The sequence below is a fragment of the Nycticebus coucang genome, chromosome 13, assembly GCF_027406575.1.
Source record: "Nycticebus coucang isolate mNycCou1 chromosome 13, mNycCou1.pri, whole genome shotgun sequence".
Taxonomy (NCBI): Eukaryota; Metazoa; Chordata; class Mammalia; order Primates; family Lorisidae; genus Nycticebus; species Nycticebus coucang.
Window position 1 is genome coordinate 59,312,742 of NC_069792.1, and position 16,901 is coordinate 59,329,642.

At 35.3% G+C, this 16,901-nt stretch overlaps 1 protein-coding gene across 1 annotated transcript in view; it reads left to right on the forward strand.

Annotated features, from left to right (window-relative positions):
• CPQ (carboxypeptidase Q) overlaps positions 1 to 16,901 on the forward strand; it is a 509,108-nt gene that overhangs the window by 220,788 nt on the left and 271,419 nt on the right. The window contains exon 4 of the mRNA XM_053559321.1: positions 6,478 to 6,685. Coding sequence (XP_053415296.1) covers positions 6,478 to 6,685 — 208 coding nt within the window. The remainder of the gene's footprint in view (positions 1 to 6,477; positions 6,686 to 16,901) is intronic.

Genomic DNA, 16,901 nt, shown 5'->3' on the forward strand with positions numbered 1-16,901 from the left:
CTAGCTGACAAAATATTGTATAAAATTTTAGCTATTTTGAATTTTCTTTTATATTTATTTACAGTTAACCTTCTTCTATCTTTGACTCTTCTTGACATTTTTGTGTTTAGAGAAAAAAGCCAAAAATCTTTCCTGTATGCTGCAGATGTTAAAATTTTTGCAGTTTTATTTCTCTCAGTATCGTCCTCATCTTCCCTCTTTCTCACGTTCTTGTGGAGTCTGCTGTATTCCTCTATTTTGGAAGAAACTGCCCATCTCTCTGACACTATGTTTTTATTAGTCTCCTTACTGAGATCTGCAGGTGAACATAAGAAACATGTTGGTTGAGTTTTGTTCATGTGGAGTCTGCCATTAATATGGAATAGAATTCAAGAATTTGACTTTTTCTTTCCTGCCATTTCAAGTTGGGGAGGAAATTTAACCCTATTTCCTTTCTCGTGAGCAAGTTCTTTTCTTTTTTTACCTGTGGGAGTTGAGACTACTTTAGTGTTTCCCCTTTGTGAAATTATCATGTAAATGAAACTTTTTGCTTTTGTGCTGTTAATGACAGTTTAAAAGTCTGAGATGAATTTACGTTCATTGTTGTTAATGACAGTATAAAAGGCCGAGATGACTTTACTCTTAGAGTGCTAGCTCTAAAAAATTTAGTAATGTCAATTGTTAATTTTCCAAAAGAGTTATTTTCAAGCTGATTTTTTACATCAAACAAGGTTTTCTAATGAACAGAGTAAGTGTACCTTTAATATTACTAATAAAGAAGTTTAGAAAAAAACTATGGAAACAGAAGACTGTAGTTTCAAAAGCTCACACTCTTCAGAGCCATTCCCACCTCCAGACCTTTGTTTAGGAAACATTCTAAGGCGTTTTAGTGTCATGAACAATTCTGATTTTAGTCAATGTATTATATGCTCCTGTATAAACCTACGTTTTTCTCGTAGAGATACATAATTGTCCTCCTATATCTAACATATACACTGACGCCCACTTTCAAGGATTGATTTGAGCTTTGCAAATTTTGAAACACTCAGAAGCATAAAGTACCTGATATCTTTTACAAGGGGCTAGTCAGAAGTGTCTAGCTTTCAGGGAGTTTGATTGATGTTCAGTAATCAGGTGAGGAATTTCAAACTTATTTGTTTAAACATTGTACTTATTTCATGTAGATAAAAGGAAAATATTCAGCTGGCTTCAAATTATGTCACTTTTTATATGACAAAAAAAGAAATTTAATGAAATTTGAAAAACTAAGTTATGACTGATGTTTTTACATGTTCATTTTATATTTTGGTATACTATCTTGCAAGCACAAACAGCAGCAGGCTTTGTTTTTATAATCTCATAAACCGTATCCATGGAAGTATAACTTTTGAGTGAGAATGATAGTATGATTCTCTCCTTATAGAAAAATCTGGAAACTGAGGATTTTTATTTTGATTTTTACAATAGCTGTTTTATTTTGAATATAATTCACATTCAATAAAATTTATCACTTTAACTTGCACAATTCTATAGTTTTTGGTATATTCACAGAGTTATGCAACCATCATCACTATCTAATTTTAAAACATTTCATCATCCTGAAAAGAAATGTCTTATCCTTTAACATTCATGCCCTATCCTCTCTCCCCAACCAGCCCTACACAAGCTAAAATTATTTTCTCTCTCTATAGATTACTTGTTCTTGAGATTTCACCTAAATGTAATTTTATAATATGTGCTCTTTCATGACTAGCTTCTTTCACTTAAGATAATGTTTTCAAGGTTCATTCATGTTGCAGCATGTACCAAAATGTCATTTTTTGTTGTCGAATAAGATCCTTTATAAGGGTGTACCACATTTTGTTTACTGGTTTATCAGTTGGGTTTTTTTCACTTTTTTCCTATTAGCAGTAATGCTGCTATGAACATTTATGTGCAAGTTGTCTTCATATGGATATATATTTTCATTTCTTTTGTGTATGTGCCAAGGAATAGAACTGCAGGGTCGTATGATAAATGTTTATGTGTTTAACTTTAACTTATTAAGGAACTGTCAAATTGTTTTCCAAAGTAGCCTGCTCCATTGTACCCCACGAGCAATGTGTACGGATTTAATTTCCTCACATCCTCCCCAATACTTGTTTTTTTCTCTCTCTTTAATCATGGCCATCCTAGGGGATGTGAAGTAGCATCTCACAGTGGCTTTGCCTTGCATTGCCCTTAAGCTGATGATGTTCGGCTTCTTTTCATGTGCTTATAACCCATTTGTATATCTTTAGAGAGATGTCCATTCAAACTGCCCATTTTTAATTAGATTTTTGACATTATATTGTTAAGAACTCTTTATATATTTTAGTTACAAGTAACTCATATGATTTGCAAAAATTTTCTCTCATTCTGTGAGTTGTCTTTTCACTTTTTGTTGATGTCTGTTGAAGCACAAAGGTCTTACCAATCCAATAGTTCAATTTATCTGTTTTTTTTAAACTGCTTGTGCTTTTGGTATTGTAGCTAAGAAATGATACAAGATCATGAAATTTTAAAGTTTCAGTTGTTAAATTTAGGTCTATGATTCATTTTGAATTAAGTTTTGCATACGATGTGATTTAGGGGTACCCTTGTTGAAAATGAATTGGCCATTCCTCTAAGGGTTTATTTCTGGGTTCTTAATTCTATTCTATTGATATAGCTATCCTTATACCAGTATCGTGTTGTCTTGGTTATTACAGATTTATAGCAGTTTTGAAATTTGGAAGTGTGAGTTCTCCAACTTTGTTCTACTTTTTTATACTTGTGTTAATTATTATGAGTCTTTTACTTTTCCCTATTAACTTTGGAAGCAGCTTGTCAATTTCTTTAAAAAAAAAACAAAACAGCTGGACTTTTGATAGGAATTGTGTTAATTCTGTAGATACATCTGGGGAGTAAAGCCATGTTAGTAATACAGAGTCTTCCAATTCATAAACATCAGATACCTTTCTGTTTATTTGAATATTTAATTTATGTCTATAGTATTTTGTAGTTTCCAGTGTGCAAATCTCACACTTATTTTGTTAAATTTATTTATAGTATTTTTATCATTTTATTAGTAATGTACATAGAATTATTTACTTGCTTAATTTTCATATTTTTGCTACTGCACTGCTATTGTGTTGTATTGTCCATTGCTACTATGCAATTGATCTTGGTAGACTGTAAGCTTTGTAACCTTGCTGAACTTGCTGATTAGTCCTAATGGTTCTTTTCTCTTCCCTCCTCCTCCTCTCCCCTCCCTTCCTCTCTCCTCTTCTCTCTTCTCCTGTCCTCCCTTCCTTTCTTTTTTTGCAAATTCCTTAGAGTTTTCAATATATAGTTATATCATTTCAATATATAGTTATATCAGTTATAACTGATAGAGATGCTGTTATTTCTTCCTTTTTAATTTGAATTTCTTTTCTTTTTCTTATTCAGTTTCCCTGGCTAGAATTTCCAATACAATGTTGAATAGGAGTGGGGAAAGAGTTCCATCTTTCACTATTACATATGGTGTTATTATAGTTGTGAGGTTTTTTGGTAGATACTTTTTTATCAGATTGAGGAAGTTCTCTTTCATTAGTTTGGTGAGTGATTTTGTATGAAGGCATATTAGATTTTGTCAAATGCTTTTGCAGCATCTACTGAGATGATCATGTAGTTTTGTCTTTTATAATATTATATAATGGTATATTATATTCATTGATTTTTGGATGTTAAAGCAACTTTGTATTCCTGCAATAAGTTCCATTTGGTCATGGTGTATAATCCTTTTTACACATGGCTGGATTCAGTTTGCTAGTATTTTTATGAGAATTTTTTTGTATTTCTATTTTTAAGAGATATTTGTCTGTAGTTTTCCTGCCTTGTGATGTCTTTGTCTGATTTTGATGTCAGCAGCAGTTGCCTTATAGAATGAGTTGAGAAATGTTCCCTCCTCTTCTACTTCTTGGAGGAGTTTGTGAATGACTGGTATTAATCTTTTAGTGTTCTTATTTTTATTTTTTATGGCTTCCTTTATAGTTTACCTCTTGCTATTATTAAGTTGCAGATGGGGCTTGTAAATGGGGGCAAGAAGGTGAGATTTGTACTGATAGGTCCCTCTAGGACAATTTCACTCCAGTGAAAGTGTAAGATTCTAAATAAAACTGTCAGGTTTTCATTTTGCTGCTTTTTATTAAACAATGATGAATGTTCCACCACTGGAAGATAGGCTTAATTGCAGAAACAAATTCAAAGACTTTTATGTCTTAAATTCAGAACCATACTAAGATGTTTTTTAGTGCTCTTTCTCCCAGGTAAGCCATGATGGTATCCCTGGTTCACTGTCCCTACTTTAAGAACTCTTACCTGTAACATATTAGCAAATTTGTCTAGAAACATCATTTAAAAGAAACTGTGAAGAAGAAGTATATTGACCTTCTCATGAGCAATGGAGTCTGAGAACAAGGAGAGTTTGTTGAATTCCAGACATCACGTAAGATATTATGAATAATAAATATTTAGATTGTCTTCCAACATGCAAGGTAATTTCTGTTCATTAATCACTCTACCAACTCAGTGGGAAAAATTACCACTGAAGAAATAAAAGCAACAACTAATGTTTACTAAGTAATCACTCTGTGCCAAACACTGTCTTTAATTGTTCATATGCATGTATGCTTTTTTATTTTTCATAGCAATAATGTGAGGTCATTGCTAATATTATTCTCTACTTTAGAGACAAGGAAACTGAGAAACAGAAAGCTCATCTAAGTTGCTGGGTGTCATGCAGGTAGAAAATGCTGGAGCCAGGATTTGACCTAGGTTATGGGACTCAGCCTGAACCAGAAGTTGGAGTGTATTATGTGTCTTTTAGAGCAGGGATTCAGATCACATAGTCCAAGTCTGGGTTTATAAGTCATTTTTCTCTCTTTTGATGAACAATAAAATTTGTGGTCAACCTTTAAGAAATTTCCATAAGAAGATAGCATAGGTTTAAGGGGGCGGGGGAGATGTCCATAGAGGATTTACTGAGATGGTGCTAATGGCTTAAGATTAGACAAACTCTGCCAGGGTAATTTAGTAGACAAGTCAATAAAATAAATATTTAGCATTTATTGAGTGATTACTATGTTCCAGAATAAGTGATTTACTTGTACTATTAATTAAATCTGCAAAATAACTCTTTAAAATATTTATTATTATTATCATCTCCATTTGTAGTTGAAGCTCCAGAAGCAAAGATGTAGATAACTTGTCCAAGTTCAATTAGCAATCAGTGGCACAGCCCAGATTTGAACCCAAGCAGTCTTGCTCTACAGCCTCTGTTTTTAACCATTCTGCTATGTGATTTCTGTACAGAAATAGTCACTTGAAATATGGTCACAACAATGCAGTCACCCTAAGAATACTGTTATAGGTAACAATGGAGCATCACGTTGGTGCACGTAGAAATTGGATTCAGTTCTGTTGGAGAGAGCACCAAGCTGTCATCTGTAGGAGCAAAATATCTTATGGCTATAAGGAGGAGGAAGACTGGTCTGGAAATATGTGATAACCTAAACCAAATATGGAAATTTATAAAGAAAAAATAATTTTAAAAGGGAGGCTTTTTGCTTATACCTTAACAAAGGATAGGAATAGGCTGATAGGTGGTGTTCTGCACTTGGAAACTATGACTGGTCTTGAGTGAATTGTGATCTGGGAGGCTTTGCTGCTGTATCTCAGGGGTAAATGGTTTGAAAGAGCAATTTTAGAAAATGACTTTGATAAACTTCATTAGTAGATACAGAGGTTGAATCAATAGTAGATTAATAAAAACCTCAAATATAAGTATTTCTAGTAAAATAAGAAGAATGTGGAAATTATCAGTAAAAATTTGACCACTTGGGAAAATATTTCTTGTTTAGTACTGAAATCACAGTAGTTTTCTTTTCCTTGTGGCAGTAAAATCAGGGGCCTGGGTTTATTCAGCACTTTTCTCCAGTTGTCCTACATAGTGTTGTACCACCAATGTGGGGTTAGATATTTGGATCTTTGTGTTTGGGTGGGAAGAGAGTGAGCCCAGTGCTAGTCAGTGACTACAGAACTAAGCGTGTCTGGGCCAGTTTTCCTCCAGACACGTGAATCTTCTTGTCTTCAGCCTTCAGGGACTTCAGAACTCCTCTCCTGGTACAGATGCGCTCACCTCTTGGTCACAAAGTTACTGTTGATGTCCTTCAGAGTCTGGGGCAATTTGCCACTTTGAAAGGATCATCCATATTATCAAAAATGTACATATATTTTTAATAAGATGCTTATTAACTTGAAGTTTCTATGTATTTTTTATGAAAAATAAAAATTATGCTCACATCAAAAGCAAGTAAACCAACAATGCCCAACCTGTCTACTTCCCATATGTGAAACAAAGGTCAGGGAAAGTCAAATTTCAAGATACAGAAGCTTTTAAAAAATACATTTGGTCCATTCCACTTTCAAAGTAACCTATTGGCTTCTTTTCTCAAGTCCTCACACAGGTAATCAGAAATACCAGGATGGTGTGACCAGGATCCCAACAGCCTGTATTACAGTGGAAGATGCAGAAATGATGGCAAGAATGGCTTCTCATGGAACCACAATTGTCATTAACCTGAAGATGGGGGCAGTGAACTATCCTGATACTGATTCCTTCAACACCGTAGCGGAGATTACTGGGAGCAGGCACCCAGAACAGGTGAGTGAAGGAGAGGCTGCCTAGGAATAAGGTGAGCAAGGTAGAGTTATTAGAGAGAGTTTGGGAAGCAGAAGGTGAGACTGCAGAAGTGGTCCTCATAGACTCATTGAAAGCAGAAGCTTCATATATGTTTTTTTTCTCATGTAGAAAGTTTTTTCTCATGTAAAAGTTTTACTACATTTACTAAAGAAGAGCAGGACTAACCAAAAGGCAGAATGGAACCCATGATGTGGAAATTCGGTCTCTGAGCAGTTGAGAGTATTATCTGTGCATACAGAGCTGTCTGGAAAGTACACAGACATATATGTCTCTATTTTTCACATTATGTGGCTGGGATACTTTCCAGACAGACCTGATATATGTTATATTTATTCCACTTGTGTCTGGTTGGCATTTGAGATCAAACCAGTAGCGAATACTTATTGTGCTCACTGTGTGAGTTATCTTATTTAGTCCTTTCAAGGTACAGTGAAGTATGGTCCATTTTCTTCATTTTACAGTTAAGAAAGGTAACCTGGAAGGAAACTCACCTGCCCAAGGTCCGCACAGCTAAATCACTAAGAAGGGACCTAAACTTAGGACTTTGTGAATATTAAATTAAGCTCTAAACCATAGTTTATGTGCAGTTTCCAGAGTTTATTTTTTTTAAATAGTGTTAGAGAGAGGTCCAAGCTCTATAGTTGCTGAATGTTAAGTGACATGACCAAGTTACTTATTCTCTGAGTCTTAGAGAACTTATCTGTAAAGAAAGGCATGGTATATATAATAGAATTGTTATGAGGACTAGATTAGATAATGCACATCAAATAACCGCAGACAGTGTTTGGCATGTCACAGATTCTCCCTGAACATGAGTTTACTTTGTGCAACATCAAGTATGCAGAGAACAGTTTTCATGAGGTTTCTCGTGTAAATCTGAAATCCTGAAAATAGAACTTAAAAGCAGAGTTATGCAGAAATTTCAGACTTGTATTTTGTTTGAAGGCTTCAATGGGATGAAGGAGAAAGTGAGTAGTGATGGCCTTTGATGACAGGGGAAAAGGTCTTCTGCACATGTCTTAACTCAGGACTTTTCCGGGGACGTCGTTGTGCTGCAGTAAAGATTTATTTTAAGTTCGGGACTCTTTTATTCCTAATGGTGTGTTTCAAGGACCTGGGCATCATCAACAGTGGGTCATGGCTATAGGGATAATGGAATAGTGAGAACATGGTAGGACCACAGGGAGTTGGATAGCTATAGTGAAACTACAGTTTCAAATGTTGAGAACAAATCACCCCCTCCCCTTCCCCCTCTAAGAAACAGCAGAACCAAGAAGCCGTATTCCAGGTATGGAATAATCAGAATCCTAAAAAGTGTAATTCTTTTCAGCTATTTCACCCTGTCAGTAATTCCAAGATAAAGTTTTGTCACCTTCAGGTTGCTATCCCAGGGTGTGGGGGGTTAAGGTTATGTACAATCAGTTGTCTGAGTTAGCAGGCTGATTCTGTCCTGAGGGTTTTTATGAATTTTGAAAAATATATATAGTAACATATCACTACCATAATCATAATACATAATATTTCCACCACACCTAAGATTCTCCTGTGCCCCTTTGCAGTCCATTTCCAACTTCACCCTCCTGCACTCATCCTGGCTGCTACTGCTCTTTCTGGAACTATAGTTTCATCTTTTCTAGAATTTCATACATAAGTGGAATCCTATAATCTGCAGTCATTCATGTCTGCTCTTTTTAGTCAGCATAGTACTTTTGACATTTATCCATAGTGTATAAGTTGTTCCTTTATGTCACTGAGGAATATTTCATTGTCTGGATATACCACAATTTATTTATTTATCTATCAGCAGTTGATGGACATGTGGGTGGTTTCTAGTTTTTGACAATGATGTGTAAAGCTTCTGTGAACATTCTTACCCAAGTCTTTCTGTGGACGTATGTTCTCCAGGAAGGTAGATGGACAATTCCAGAGAGAGCTCAGTACTAAAGATCCTGGCATTCTAAAGGTTGGTCATAAATATCTTCTTACCAAGATATAAAAGGTAGAAGATTAACAAAAGTTCTTCCCCAAAGGAGTTACAGCATTGCTTCCATAGGAGGAATATAAATGATCACAGAAAAGTCAAATCTGTGGCTGTGTTTTTTGAAAGAATCTGCCTTATGCTGGCCAGGAACCACCAGGAACATAGCAATTGTGAAAAGAAAAGACAAGCATATAGTCTGCCCTTCAGTGGTTAGGTTGGTGAATGAACCTGAGTAAAAACTCCTGATTCCTGACAAATGCCACCTATTCCATGAAGCCTCCCCTGGTAACCCCTCATTTGACACTTTAGGCCACTGTTATGATGTCATCTCCTACCAGTGCTTGCACATGTCCTAAAAAGCAGATACTCTGTTTACTCCGTGACTTGGCATGCAGTAGATTTTCAACACCTTTTCTTTTTATTTTTGGTAGAATGAAGGCAGTAAGTAAAGAGGGAAACGGTTGGACAATTTTGTTAATTTCTATCCTCTTTAAATCTAGAAGTCTTCCTGCCATTTTAGAATATTGTCCATTGGTATATTGGACGTCACCCCTGAAGGTAGTATCCAAACCTGAACACATCAATTCCCTCATACCCAGTTCCTTGCCTTAGTTTCTTATGTCTGTTAATGAATCACATCTACCCATCAGCATAGTTACAAAACTTCAAGTTATATTTTATTCCCTCCTCTTTATCACTGTCCTACAATCTGGCATCATATCCTATCCAGTCTACTTTGAACATTTGATTTTACTTTTTATTTTATTTATTTATGTTTTATTTTTTCAAATTAATATGAGGGTACAATTTTTAGGTTACATTGTTCTTACTTCCATTGTAGAAGAGCCCCTCAACCAGGGGGTGTGTTATACACCCTCACAATGTGCACGTTAAGTGAGATCCTACCTCATGACCTCTCTCCTTCATAATTGCCAAGTCATGGAAGCAACCTAAGTACCTATGAACCAATGAATGAATCAACAAACTGTGGTAATATGTACACCATGGAATATTATGTCGCCATTAAAAAAGATGGAGATTTTACATTTTTTACATATACTAAGATGGAGGAGTTGAACTACTTTCAGCATATTTTTTAAAATTCTGTTTCCACTTTGCCTTTACTGCTATTACTGCCCTAATCCAGGCACTCACTATTTCCCTCCTGATTCTTTTTGTTCTTCTGGTCTCTCCCATACTGCACCTGTTCTTGGAATAAAGCTCAAAGTTATGTTTTAAAACATTGATCTCAACATGATGTTTCCCTGCTTTGAGGTACCTCTCTCTCTATCTCTTTTTTTCTGTAAGATGAAGGTTGTGATGAGGATGAATGCTGGGGTGATTGATCCGAGGTGAGCAGAAGACAGAGGAAATGAGACAAAGAGGGAAGGGAGCTTGGGACGGTTAGGTAGGAGGCAGTTATGAATGGTATAGTACCATTCATAAATGACCAGAAAATGAGAATAAAGAAAGGAAAAAAGGAAATGTATGCTGTAGAAAGGAAGGGTATGATAGAGATTTAAAGTCAACAGAAAACTTTTTTCATAGGCCAGTGAGGGAGTTCAGCTCTCATAAACTCTGACAAACTTTCCTAAAAATCATTCAACTTTTTATTTTTACTTTTTTTTTTTTTTGTAGAGACAGAGTCTCACTTTATGGCCCTCAGGGTAGAGTGCCGTGGCCTCACACAGCTCACAGCAACCTCCAACTCCTGGGCTTAAGCGATTCTCTTGCCTCAGCCTCCCGAGTAGCTGGGACTACAGGCGCCCACCACAACGCCCGGCTATTTTTTGGTTGCAGTTTGGCCGGGGCCGGGTTTGAACCCGCCACCCTCGGTATATGGGGCCGGCGCCTTACCGACTGAGCCACAGGCGCCGCCCTTATTTTTACTTTTTTTTAATTTCAAAATATTAAGAGGTTTCAAATGTTTTGTTACCTGGATAGCTTTTATAATGCTATTAGTGTGCCTATCACCAGAATCGTGTTCTTTATATCTGTTAAGCAGGTTTTTACCTGTCCCCTCATCCTTCCTTCTCTCCTTCATGATTTTCAGTGACCTTACTTCTCTCTGTACCCATTTATGCCCATCAATTAGTTCCAAATTAGTAGATAGTATATGTGGTGTTTGTTTTTCTATTTCTGAGATACTTTATTTAGGTTAATGGTTTCTAGTTGCATCCACATTGTTGCAAAATACATTAATCTATTCCTTTGTATGGATGAGTAGTACTCCATGGTGTATGTATACCACATTTTGTTAATCCACTCATAAGTTGATGGACAGGTTGTTTCCACCTTTTTGCAACTGTGAATTGTGCTGTAATAAACATCTGAGTGCAGGTGTCCTTTTGATAAAATGACTTCCTTTCCTTTGGGTAGATATCCAGTATGGGGTTTCTTTATTTATAAATAAATAAAGTCTATATTTATTTATTTGAGTAATAGCCATACTATTTTCCATAGAGTTTCTTTGTAATCCTAATTTGTAGTCCCACCAATACTATATAAGTGTTCCTTTCTCTGCATCCATACCATCTATTGTTTCTTGACTTTTTAATAATGGCTGATCTGAAAGGGGTAAGGTAATATTTATTGTGGTTTTAATTTGCATTCCCGTGATGATTAGAGATGTTGAGCCTTTTTCCATATGTTTGTTGGCCATTTGTCTATTTTCTTTTGAAAAACTTATATTAAGTCTTTTGCCCACTTTTTAATGAGTTTGTTTGGTTCTTTTTCTTGTTGATTTGTTTGAACACTTTGTAGTTTTGGATGTTATGAATATTTTCTCCTGTTCTGTAGGTTATCTGTTTACTCTATTGATTATTTCTTTTGCTGTGCAGAACCTTTTTAATTTAATCATGTCACATTTATTTATTTTTGCTGTTGCTGTAATTACCTTAGGGCCTTAGTTATAAATTATGTGCTTAGTCTGATGCTAAAAGAGTATTTACCATAGTTTCTTCTACAATTTTTATGGCTTCATGTCTAACATTAAAATTATTTATCCATCTTGACTTAATTTTTGTATATGATGAGAGAAAGAAGTCCTGTTTCATTTTCTGCATGTGACTATTCAGTTTTCCCATCACCATTTATTGAATAGGGCTTTCTTTTCCCAGTGTCTTTTTTGTTGTCTGTTTTTTCAAAGATCTATTGATTGTATATCTGGTTCTCTATTTTTGGTTTTATATCTGGGTTCTCTATTTTGTTTCATTGGTTTATGTCTCTTATACCAATATCATGCTCTTTTGGATATTATAGTCTTAGCGTATAATATGAGGTCTGATAATGTGATGCCTCCAGATTTATTCTTTTTGCTAAATATTGCTTTAATGATTCAGGCTTTTTGGGTTTCAAATGAAGCATAGAATTATGTGTTTTCTAGATCTGTGAAATATGATGTTGATATTTTGATGGGGATTACATTGAATCTGTAAATCACTATGTGCAGTATGGACATTTTAACAATGTTGATTCTATCAATCCACAAACATGATATGTTTATCCATTTGCTTGTGTCATCTGTGATTTCTTTTGTCAATCTTTTGTAGTTTTCCTTGTAGAGGTATTTTACCTCATTGGTTAAGTATATTACTATGTATTTTATTTTCTATGTACTTATTTAAATAGCATTGAGTCTTTGACTTGACTCTCAGCTTAACTGTTATTAGAAGTGCTACTGATTTGTTTACATTGCTTTTGTAACCTGAGACTTTGCTGAATTTATTTCTAGGAGTCATTTGTGGAGTCTTTGAAATTTTCTAGACATAGGATCATATCATAAGTGAAAAGTGATAGTTTGACCTTCTCTTTCCCAATTTGGATGCCTTTTATTTCTCTCTCTTATTGCTCTGGCTGAGACTTCCAGTACTATATTGAATAAAAGTAGTGGCAGTGTCTTGTTCCCGTTCTTAGAAGAAGAACTTTCAACTTTTCCTTATTCAGTTTAGTGTTGGTTGTGAATTTGTCATACATGGATTTTATAATTTTGAATTATATTCCTTTTATGATTCATTTATTTAGAGCTTTTTATCATGAAGGGGTGCTGGATTTTGTCTAATGTTTTTCTGTGTCTATTTAGACGAACATATGATCTTTGTTTTTGCTTCTGTTTAATTTGGTGAATTGTATTTATTGATTTACATATGTTGAACCATTCTTGCATTCCTGGGATAAAGCCTGCTTGGTCATGGTGCATTATATTCTAGGAAATCAATGGAAAAAATGAAAAAGTCACTGAAGAGCCAGACAACATAAGAAGGGATGTAGTAGAACTTAAAGAAATCAAAGAGTCAAAAAAAAAAAAAAAAAGAAATCAAAGAGTCATTGTGGGAATTGAAAAATACAGCAGAAAACTTCAAGAACAAGCTAAACAAAGCAGAAGAAAGAATCTCAGAGATTGAAGACAAGGCTCTGGAGCTAACCCAGTCATTCAAATATGCAAAAAAAGAATATACAAGACTAAATAATCACTGAGAGAAATATGGGACTATGCAAAGTTTACTAATACAGGTGTAAGGATTGTAGGTATCCCAGAGGAAGGAGAAAGAGCAAAAAGCATGGAAAATTAATTTGAGGGAATTATGAAAGAAAACTTCAATTGTATTGCTAGAGATTCAGACATTCAGTTATAAGATGGTCATTAAACATTGGGAAGATTCATAGCAAATGGGACAACTTCAAGATACATAGTCATCAACCTGGCCAAAGTCAAAATCAAGGAGAAAATTCTATAAGAAGCAAGATGAAAACAATTAACTTACAAAGGAAAACCTATCAGGCCTGATGGCAGGGTTCTCAGTGGAGACTTTACAAGTCAGAAAGCTTTGGGGTCCCTTCTTCAGCTCTCTTAAACAGAAAAACAGCCTGCCAAAAATCTTGTATCTCATAAAACTAAATTTCAGAAAGAATGGAGAAATAGTTTTCCAGAAAGGAAACAGTGAGGGATTTTTCATGACTAGGTCTACCCTACAGGAAATATTCAGAACAGCATTATACATAGAATAGCACAATAGAAGCCTATCACTATAAAATCACCCAAAAGTGAAAGCTCACAGCTTGTGTAAAGCAATAGTACAAGAGGGAAAACAAAGCAATAAGCTACTACCAAATGTGATGAACAGAACACCATCTCACATGTGCATATCAATACTATCACTCAATGTAAATAGTCTGAAGGCATAACTCAAAAGTTATAGACTGACTGAATGGATGAGAAAACACAACCCAATTATCTACTGAATCCAACATCATTGTTATTGACTTTTGGGGCCATATCACTCTTTGTTGTGGGGGCTGTCCTATACATTGTTTGTTGTTTAGAAGCTTTCATGGCCTCTAATCACTAGTATCACTCCCTACCCCCACCCCTCAAGTTCCATTATATTGACCATCAAAAATATTTCTAGGCATCAACAAATGTCCTCTGGGGAACAAAAGTCATACCAATTGAGATTCACTGATATGGAGTAATGGAAGGAAGATGGGATGAATGTTGTGAGACTTTGTTTCTGGTTTTATTTCTGCCACAAATAAACTGAGTGACCTTATATTACTTAGTCCTTCATCTATACGAGGAGGAATTTTGTCTGAAAAAGCTCCAAAGTTATTGCCATCCCTAAAATTTCATTATTTAAAAAAAAAAATACTTGGAGATGAAATTTATCATCAGACTGATAGTAAACTGTATTATTAGATAGTAACAAATATAGTGGGAACTCTTCCTAAAGGTGGTGTTGGAGAGAGAGTTAATTCACAGAGTAAGGGTTTTTTTTAAAAATTCTGTGTTCAAATACAGTTTGGAACTCTTATTGAAAAAGTTCAACAGGCTCCTTTTTGTGACATTTTTTACACCTTTAATGTGCTGATATGCACTGGGAATCTTTAAGAGGTAGCTTTGCACTATTCTGCAAACTTTTGATCATAAAATTTTTTTCACAGTTTCCTGACATGAAACACATTTTGAGAAACTGTTCGATGAAAGTCTGTAGATGTTTTGGCGTTTTTTATTGTGTTCTTTTTTCCAGATTACTCATTAATTCAGCATATATAATATTTATTGAGTATTTGATATGGGTCAGGCACAAGAGTTATAGCAATAGCATTGGGTGGGCAGTAGTGCTCTGTGTCTAAAAACAGCCTGAAGAATTAAAATCCTGTTTCATATTTTTGGTAGGTTATTTTGCCTTTATAACATGAATATTAGTGTTTCTGGAGAGGGAAGAGTTCATGAAAAAGCAAGCAGCTGAGAAACAAGAGGTACACTTTAGGAGGGACAGACTGCAGTGGGCCTTCCTGCCACAGGCAGGGCCAGGGCTTTGTCCTATATGCAGCAGGAAGTCACCATAGGGTTCTAGCAGTGGATTTACTCTACTTCACTCTAGACATTGTACACATTTGAGTAGGCAAAGACTGAAATTCGGCCAGGAGATAATAGAGCTCAAACTTAGTAAAAAAGGATTCAGAAAAAATATTTAGGAAATAAAATTAGCAAGAGTTAAAGTTTGAACATAGCAGCAAACAAGAGGAAGAAGTGCAGTTTGGTGACTAGGAGAAGTCATCCATTAATTCTGTAGGAGTTTATTGAGCATCTATTATTAAGTTATTCATTAATTCTGTAGGAATTTATTGAGCATCTATTATTTTCTAGTATGTCAAATGGCACCCATAGGACTTGGGATTGAGTGGTAAGATGGGCAATCAAGCAATAGCAATAGAAGGTTGGAAGAAATGCTGTAACATGGCAGGTATGTGGTTCTGTAGGGGCTCATTTCAGGGGCAACTATCTTGGTCCAGGAGGCCAAAGAAGGCTCTCTGGAGAGATTCCATTTACTCCTGCAGCATGAATAGGAAATTAACACCATGCTAAAGATTAACAGGGATGTGGTTGAAATGGGATATATTCCAAGCTGAGGAAGTAGTCCATATGAAAGCCCGAAGAGTAATGTCACTCTTTTTTTAAGTAATATGATGTGACTTCCTATAATTTCTGAATCCATTTGATAATGACCCCTGTTTTCATGGAGTTATGCTGTTAAGTAACCTAAAGAAAAAGACATGGCCTATTTCATGTATATGTGTTTTTAAAAAATAAATTATTGAAAAGCTCAGCAATCCCTTTGGAAACTGCTTTAACATTGATGTTGTCAAGACCCTTGTCAAAGGAATAAACAAAACCTGGTTGACCCAGTGAATAAACTTGTTCCATACATAATCGAATAGTTAGAAGCCTTGCAGCAAATGCAACTTTTCATTTCATCTAAATATGTAGTCTAATGATTTGTAAAACCTTCTTAGAAAGTAGAACATGTTTTTCTGCCTAGGTGGGAGCCTTTTTACTAACCTAAGCAGCTGTGTAAGCTTTCATAAGCAAAGTAATTATTAAATCTTTCATGAACATATTGCTTAGAACAGTTATTCACATTTTAACCTTGAGTTGGAAAGTTTTAGGGGGTAGGGTTAAAGAGTTCTAAGCTGGCAAATTCATTCTTTTCTTTTTTTTCCTTTCTTATTATAAACTTTTTATGGCTTAGAACTAGCCAGCCTAAATCATGGAAGGAAAAATACATGTGTGGCAAGCGTGAGACATTTCATTGTTTATTTTTCAAATTTCTGAAATGTGCTCATAGCTATGCATGCCTCTGGGCTCATAAAGACAGCAAATGGAAATAGCTCAAGTCAGACAGGCTGTTTTAGATAGATAGCCACCCAGGTAGGCAAAGCAAACATTTTTGCTCTTTCCTAGACTCAAGTCATCTCAGTGTGTCTATTGGGACTTGTAAGCAGGAGGATGTGATCTTTCATAGATCTGAATGCCTTGCTCTTATTAATGATGGAGCCACTTAATGATCATCATAAGATGAAGGATAATATACACTTATAGAGTACTTACTACAGGACAAGGAGATTCTAGATACTTATCATACGTTTGCCTCCTTTAACCTTTACTATAACCTTATTAAATAAACAGTGCTGCTATCCTCCTATAACAGAGAAGGAAACTCAAGTTTGGATCACTTTAAAGATTGCAAAGCTTCTGAGTGGCAGAGGTAGAGTTTAAACTTAAGCCTCTTCTATCCCAGAACCTGTATTCTTAATAATTTGTTACCCTGTACTTAGTGCCTTCTATTCTAGTTTGTGATGCGCCACTACTGAAAGAGTTTCCCCTGTTTTACTCTAAATAAAGAGAAAACCAGC